This window comes from Atta cephalotes, assembly GCF_000143395.1.
Source record: "Atta cephalotes unplaced genomic scaffold scaffold00089, whole genome shotgun sequence".
NCBI lineage: Eukaryota > Metazoa > Arthropoda > Insecta > Hymenoptera > Formicidae > Atta > Atta cephalotes.
This window is the reverse complement of record NW_012130153.1, coordinates 290530-298003: the sequence shown is the minus strand read 5'-3', so window position 1 is coordinate 298003 and position 7474 is coordinate 290530. Positions and strand designations below refer to the sequence as shown.

Sequence of the window (7474 nt, the reverse complement as noted above, 5' to 3'; positions counted from 1 at the left end):
CGTGCGTGCGTGCGTGCGTGCGTGCGTGCGTGCGTGCGTGCGTGCGTGCGTGCGTAATACATGTAATTATATGTTATTAATGATAAAAATACTCAATTTCTACTCACTACGCAATCTAAAGGAACATTTTCCGGTATACCTAGCATATGTTTACCCCTCTCTATCATCGCGCTGAGTCTGGCAGCTGTCTCATCTTTTCCAATTACCTAAAAATAAACCAAATTTTTACACTCTTTTGTGATTACTTTCTCCAGCAGGCAAAATATTTTTGTAATTATTTGAATTGTTTATTTTTAAAGTGCTGCAGACTTAATTTCAAAAATCTTGTTGAAATTTTCCTCTTGATTCACGTAACACTTTAAAGATAAACCATTTGTATATCTTTTTTAGTCACCCAATGATTAGTGTGTGGTCCTTTAACTTCTGTTAGCTTCGCACCTTTTCCATTGAGTATTATGAGTATGGAGCGTGTAGCGCCTCTGAAAGTTAATTAATTGATGATTAATAGGAGCAAAGTATTGATCTTAACTATTTCTTCATTATTACTGGATCTTAACTATTTCTTCTTAAATATTTCTTGAATTCCGTGAATATTATGTATCTATATTTTTCTTCTTTTTGTTGGATCACTTTGTATGTATGACACAACCAATTACATAATCAGTTGTATTGTCTCTTATTTAGTGATTATTTTCTTTTTCTTAACAAATAAAGATACTTATCAACATATCCACTCAGCGAGAGATATGCATGACCTGTATAATTAAGCTCGGCTTAATGAACGTTGATTGCTATTATCTGTATCAAATATCCTATATCTCTCTCTTTTTCTCTACAGTGATTATAAAAATCATTCAATATCCTGAATAAAAAAATTATTAATATTATATAATTATTAGGTATAGTAAAAAGAAATCCATTATTTTTCCATTCAATTTCATGCAAAAATAATGAATTTCTTTTTACTACACCTAATATAAAATGATAAATATTAAAGTGCTAATGTTTCTAGAAAGAAAGAGAGAGAAAACGAATATCAGATACTATTCGTTTAAATTATTACAGCCACTTCCGATTCAGAAATATTATTACGCGATAAGATGTAGAATGTATTTCGTGTTTTTTAAGTTTTAATCGTATGAAATTTAGCTCCTTTTTTTTATAGTTTTCCAATTATAGTGATTTGTGAAACATTTGTTCATCTCGCTTCGTATTTAAAAAATGAATCCGAATATTTTTTTAATTATTTACACAATAACAGTTTTGTGAATTACAGTACGAATATTTGTGTTTCTCTTCCTCAATGAAAGCAAAATTGCTGCCTTAAATCTTCGTAACTGCGTTATGATAAGATAAATATTACAATAGAAATATTACAATAAAAGCAAGAACAAACATTGCGAAACAACGCTAAGAGCATTGCAAAATATAGCAAAGGGAATATTCGAACTGTACGTATATCGTATATTTAATAATTATCGATTAACAATAATTCTTGGATTGACAGTAGTTATCGATTGCCATGATTTGAGTTTGACAGATAAAATCGCAGACGAAACAAAAATGAGATAATTCATAAAATTTTTATCATCCGGATTTTCTCGGATTCCCGGGAAATGTTGTTGATTTTTTAATTTTAAGAAAATTTTTTAGAAAACAAGAAGTGACCGAGTATGACATAATACATTTCATAAAAGTGACATAACGCGTTCCAATATCTCTCTTCCGATAACTTTCGATAATCTTGCATGTTTCATCGTGCTTGCTATAGCTCATAAAATAATGCAATATATTAATATTTACATTATTTTGCTTATGTGTATATAATCATAATTTGAATTGTTTCGAGAATTTAACAGAATTTCTCTTTATTATAGGAGTGCACACATAAGAAGATTTAATTAATTGAATTAATTAAACATGATTAAGAGAAAGAGAAACTCACCCTTCTATACCACCGATCCTAATATCCTCGGAGTATTGTGGCTCGACTTGCGTAGGCATCACAGTTTCCTGCATCAAGTCCGCGGACTTTGTCATCTTTGTCTGCTCCCTCAGGTCTCTACGTAATTGATACTCATCCACAATCTTCTTCCCCTCCTGTTTCTTTATTTTTTTACCTTTCTTCTTTTCTGCCATTTTTCAAAATCGTAGGTTCAAATTTTTGTTGAATTTCGTTGTTCGATGCGGACGTGTCACGAGGATTCGGCAGGATCTGGATGTGATGGGATAGCATGGGATGTGAAATACATTACACGGAATGGAATTTATTGCTAAATTTGCTATTAATATAACTCAATTAATGAGTTTTAACTGAGAAAATATGACACTAAGGCTGGTTCCATCATGTAAGATTAACTTTAATTTCGGTGAGATTAACTTTAACTTACTATTCGTTTTTTTAATTTTTAAAAAAGATAAAGAATAAATTGAACTAAGATTAAAATTAATCTTACATTGGTAGAATACCTAATCTAGTAACGGTAGACCTAACCTAGTAACAGTTATGTTGTTTATTTAAGATCACTTTATCAAACGTAATCGATCGATTAGTCCATTGGAATTAGTCAATCGCAAATTAATTGCGATTAATTAATTCCAATGAACTAATTGGTCGATTACGAATGTTAAAATGACCCTAAGAGTCAATTTAAAATTTTATCATATCTAATTTTCTAATAAATAAATTTGACAATTAGAACGTGATAATTGAAGAGCAGACTTTCAAATATTTTGTCCAAAATTTATAATTTTCAGAAAACGAAAAAGAAAGCCGCAAGGAAATCACGCGCCTTACAGAAAATAACAATTTGCCTCTAGTTAAAGGACATAATGCACTTCGAATGTCTATATATATCTTTTTTAGCACATAAACTGATGATGATAAAATGCTTTCAGAACATCATAAAGTACCTTACTATATGAATCTTTCAACACTGAACACTATACTTAACACTATCTCTAACTTAAAAAATGAAATTTTGGATAAAATTTTGGAAGTCTGCTCCTCAAATGATTTCGTTTAATGCCTGTCAAATCTAATAAAACAATTATCAATTATAAATTTATAGTTCAAGAATGCCATAGAAAATAAATTTAAAAATTTTTTGATTTTTCCAGGTTTTCGAGATAACAATGAAAAATTTTCTATGACCAATATCAAATATGTAAATTTTAACATTTAGAAGCTTACCAGCATAATGAAATTTTGGATGCAAATTCAATCCAACAAAAAATAAGTAAATATTAGAAAAAAGAATGCAATTATAATGGAAAAAAATGATTAAATAAAAATATCGAATAAAATATAAATTTTAATTTTACAATTTGAAGTAAAAAATATATTTAATAAAATATGTACCTTTTAATATGTTTCTTTTAATATATATCTAATTGTAAACAAATTTGTTTAATTAAAGTAAATTAAGTTTCGTATTAAACTGTATGGAAATTAAAACAAAAAAAAATAAACTTGATATTATAATGTTTAATTTCTACATCTAAAAAAATAATAATTACATTTCATTTAACAATGATTGATGCATGGCCTATATAGTTTGCAATACTGACTAAAATAATTTGACTTAAATGTTAGATACATTATTTAAAAAATTATAACATTTGGAATAAAAGCATTTTTAAAAAATTGAGCGAAGCTCTAAAAAAACTCTAGATTCTTTTATAATTTTTCCCGACTTTCCCATAATCAATTGTAAATTTCCATGACTTTTCCCGGTTTTCCAGATCTGTGATAACCTTGCAATTATAATAACTTCTGCCGTTTTCCTCTGTCCATCGTCAATGTCAAATTTAACCGTTAAAGTCATTAGATTGATAAAATATTATTCAAACGATATAATATCATTGCCATACTTCCTGCAGCAGCTCAGATACTTTCTTCTGATTAATGATTATATATGTATGATTGCTATATGTATTTTTATTTAATGACAAGTTTCCACTGTATAAAAATGAGAAAGATATAGAAACAACATAATCACTAGCATATATACATAATTGTGTTGATAAAATTGAACAATCTCGCATATAAATAATTAGAATAAATAAATTTGCTCTTTGCATAACATTACTATGGCATGAACTTAGACGATAAATGACTCGACACATTTTCATTTTATGCTAACAAGCAAGTTATCTCAACGGAACATCGAATCATATTGCGAGATAAAGATACATGCATAGTCGTTCGAAAACAGATTGTTGAAATAGCGAAGGATACATTCCGCGCGGATATCACTGCCTCAGATGTCTCAGAAAAAAAGAAACGTATCTCACATATTTTCGACACTTTGAAAGCAATACTTGTATAATGAATTTAGTCACTCGTATTACTCTGGATTAATGCAAGTATCTAAATGCACTGGCATAATTAATTATCATTAATTGCGTTGCAGGTATGAAAAATAATTGGCACACAATCATATATCCGATAAATTTATTCAAATAAATATAGATGTATTATACCAATTTTGATTATAAGTGATTCTCTTAATTGATTTATAATGGTCTTGTTTCTAATAATGTCTTGTTTATTATAATTTAATCAAATTTGAAAATGAATATATGTATAGTCTGTTAAATAACATGACAATATTATTAGCTATTTAATTGCTCAAAATATTTATATCCTTTTCCATTTAATTTTATTAAATTTATATAAAACAGTTTTTAGTATGCACTAATTTGGTGTAATGCGAGTAATGAATTCGATATTAATTCCTAGCGATCTTGTGCTCTGCAATTGCGAACAGCGTTGATTATTCACAGTATGCTATTGGACTACCGATTCAAGCACAAATTGAAACGAGCTATTATTGAATTGATAACCGTTTCTTCTTTTGTCTCTTTCTTTCTTTTTTGCGCGGAAATCACGCTTACGTCGCAACAAGAGCACTTCGTCTAATCGCATACGTCGTCTAATCGCATAGGCTAATTTCGAAGTTGATAAACTAACAAGTAAACACAAGGTCATTACAGTAAAAGAAATATTCTAATTTAAAAAAAAATATATAGGAAACAATTCTAAATTTCTAATTTTATTTTGATGTAACTCCTAGGAGCTGCTTATAAGAAGATAATTAGATATAAACCAGATATAACTAGAAAAAAATTAAAGTAGTGATCAAATGGCCAACTTGAAAGTTGGCGAACTGAAGAAGTAAATATCATTATATCATTATAACAAAAAATATTATACAGAAATATTATACAGAAATGGTTAATTTAAGAAAGATTCTTCTCTCTGACTCACTCGAAAAAAAAAGAGAATCGTAAATCTAAACAGAACGAGATGGCCGGGCGAAAGTCATTTAAAATTCTTGCTTGGGAAAAATCGCGCGCCCTTGAAACAGATTTGACAAACCTGAATCGCCGAAGGACGCGCATTTAGTTCTCCAATGTTCCGGGCTCAGCGTGCTGAAACTTACGTGCTGAGACTCGCTCTCCTTCGTCAGGAATCGGAACTGAGGAACAAGTCGATAGTGAAAGAGACAGTGTCTTGGTGTTCAGTGTCTAGCGGGCGTGCCAATGACGAAAAGCATTTTTTTTCACCAGTCTTCCGAAAACAGAAAAATTCCGCGAGAAACTTTCGTATCTCCGAACGGAGTGCGCGATCCAGCTGGGAATCGTCGTGTGACGGTGTGAACGTCGAACGAAAGCTGCCGATCGTTCTTCCCCGAAGAAATAAAACACGATCAACCTCACTGCACGACGCTGCTCCCGTCACTGTCGCCGCCGACCGGCCGACTGCAGTACCGCACCGCTCCGCTCTATTCTACTACACTACACTTTATGCCTTTGTGAAGCCAACTGTTAACCGCGTCCTACATCACCTACTTATGTGTCACATATTCACGGGCGCAGATCTTTTGCAAGATATCATTGAACCGTAAATCGCAGGACCACGAATTTCGAATCATAAATCATCCAGATTTTAGAACAGCGCGAAAGCGAACTATTTTTTATACTCAATAAATTTATTTTTAACACGTCTTTCTATGTATAATACTCTTGAATTTATACATTAACAAATGATAAAAAGTGATATGTAAATAATATTTTTACAAGAAATAGATAAACAATGATAATTATTTATTATTAACATCATGATTAATATATAATTTATTTACATCACATTCTCTAATGAAATGTACTACTCTTGTATTTTCTCTATGATCATTCCTTATACAATTTAAAAAATGTCACAATATTTTCATATTGCAGTATATAAATATATATTATATATAAATATATTTAAATATATTTATATACATTTACATATTTATATATGTACTTACATTACACATATATGTAATTATATATACAATAGAAAACACTTAAAATATATTTGTATACTAATATGTATACTAATATGTATACATTTACATATTTTATATTTCGCAATTAAATTTCGAAAAAATTGAAGTTTATTTACTTCAGCCACAATTTCAAAAAATGCTAATGTTCTTGAATGTAAAATCAAGAATTTAATGGAGAGAAATTTTTATTAACTCTTTAAAAACCGATGTGTTTATATATTGCCTGAAAAGATTAATTGTATAAGAATAAATTATTTATAATAAAAATTTGATTTGAAAAATATAACATCAGAAAAATTTTTGTAATTTGAAATATCTACTGACTTTTTGTTGGTGTAAATTTATGACGTTTATATTTATTACACTCAAAGGGACGAGTCACATTGTATCATCTATATTTACATATAGAGAGAGAATATAACATATAGAGTATGTGTGTGTGTGTGTGTGTGTGTGTGTGTGTGTGTGTGTGTGTGTGTGCGCGCGCGCGCGCGTGCATACACACAATATGTACTTAAAATAAGGAAATAAATTTCGGAGTCGAGCTTCTCACACTAAAATAAAAAAAATTTATATGAACATATACCCACAAATCTACTGTTATTCAAATACAATTCAAAATGTTCGCAGGACCAGTTACATGGCCCCCACGATCCTTTATTTGTGGGGATATTTAAAAAATCTTAGTTTATAAAGTTCTATTCGCCAATAAAGATATGCTACATCAACGCATCTTTGATGCTTATGATTTGCTTTGATGCTTACTATTCGCAATTGTCTCAGGATCTTTGAAAGGGTGCGACAGTCCATGATCCGACATGTTTAAGCATGTATTAAATCAAACGGGAGACATTTCAAACATTTGTTATAATTAAAAATTAAAAATAATATTAAATAATAGTAAATATTACTTCTTTTCCCATATTAATAAACATTTTGAGCTGTATCTCAGTAACAGTAAATTGACGGACATATGCTCATATAAATTTTTTTTCATGTTTGATGTGGGGAGATCAGTCCCAAAGTTTGTTACCTTTTTTAATTACATCCTACATATATATTAATATATACATATGTATATATTAGGTGTAGTAAAAAGAAATCCATTATTTTTTCATGAAATTGAATGGAAAAAA

At 29.6% G+C, this 7474-nt stretch overlaps 1 protein-coding gene across 1 annotated transcript in view; it reads right to left on the bottom strand.

Moving 5' to 3' along the window:
• The window catches only part of LOC105624822 (N-acetyl-D-glucosamine kinase), a 7046-nt gene extending 4907 nt beyond the window's left edge, over nucleotides 1–2139 (bottom strand). Inside the window, exons 1-3 of the mRNA XM_012206174.1 lie at nucleotides 1946–2139; nucleotides 395–479; nucleotides 108–206 (exon numbers count right to left, since the gene is read on the bottom strand). Of these exons, the coding sequence (XP_012061564.1) occupies nucleotides 108–206; nucleotides 395–479; nucleotides 1946–2139 (378 nt within the window). The remainder of the gene's footprint in view (nucleotides 1–107; nucleotides 207–394; nucleotides 480–1945) is intronic.
• Between the last annotated feature and the right edge of the window lie 5335 nt (nucleotides 2140–7474).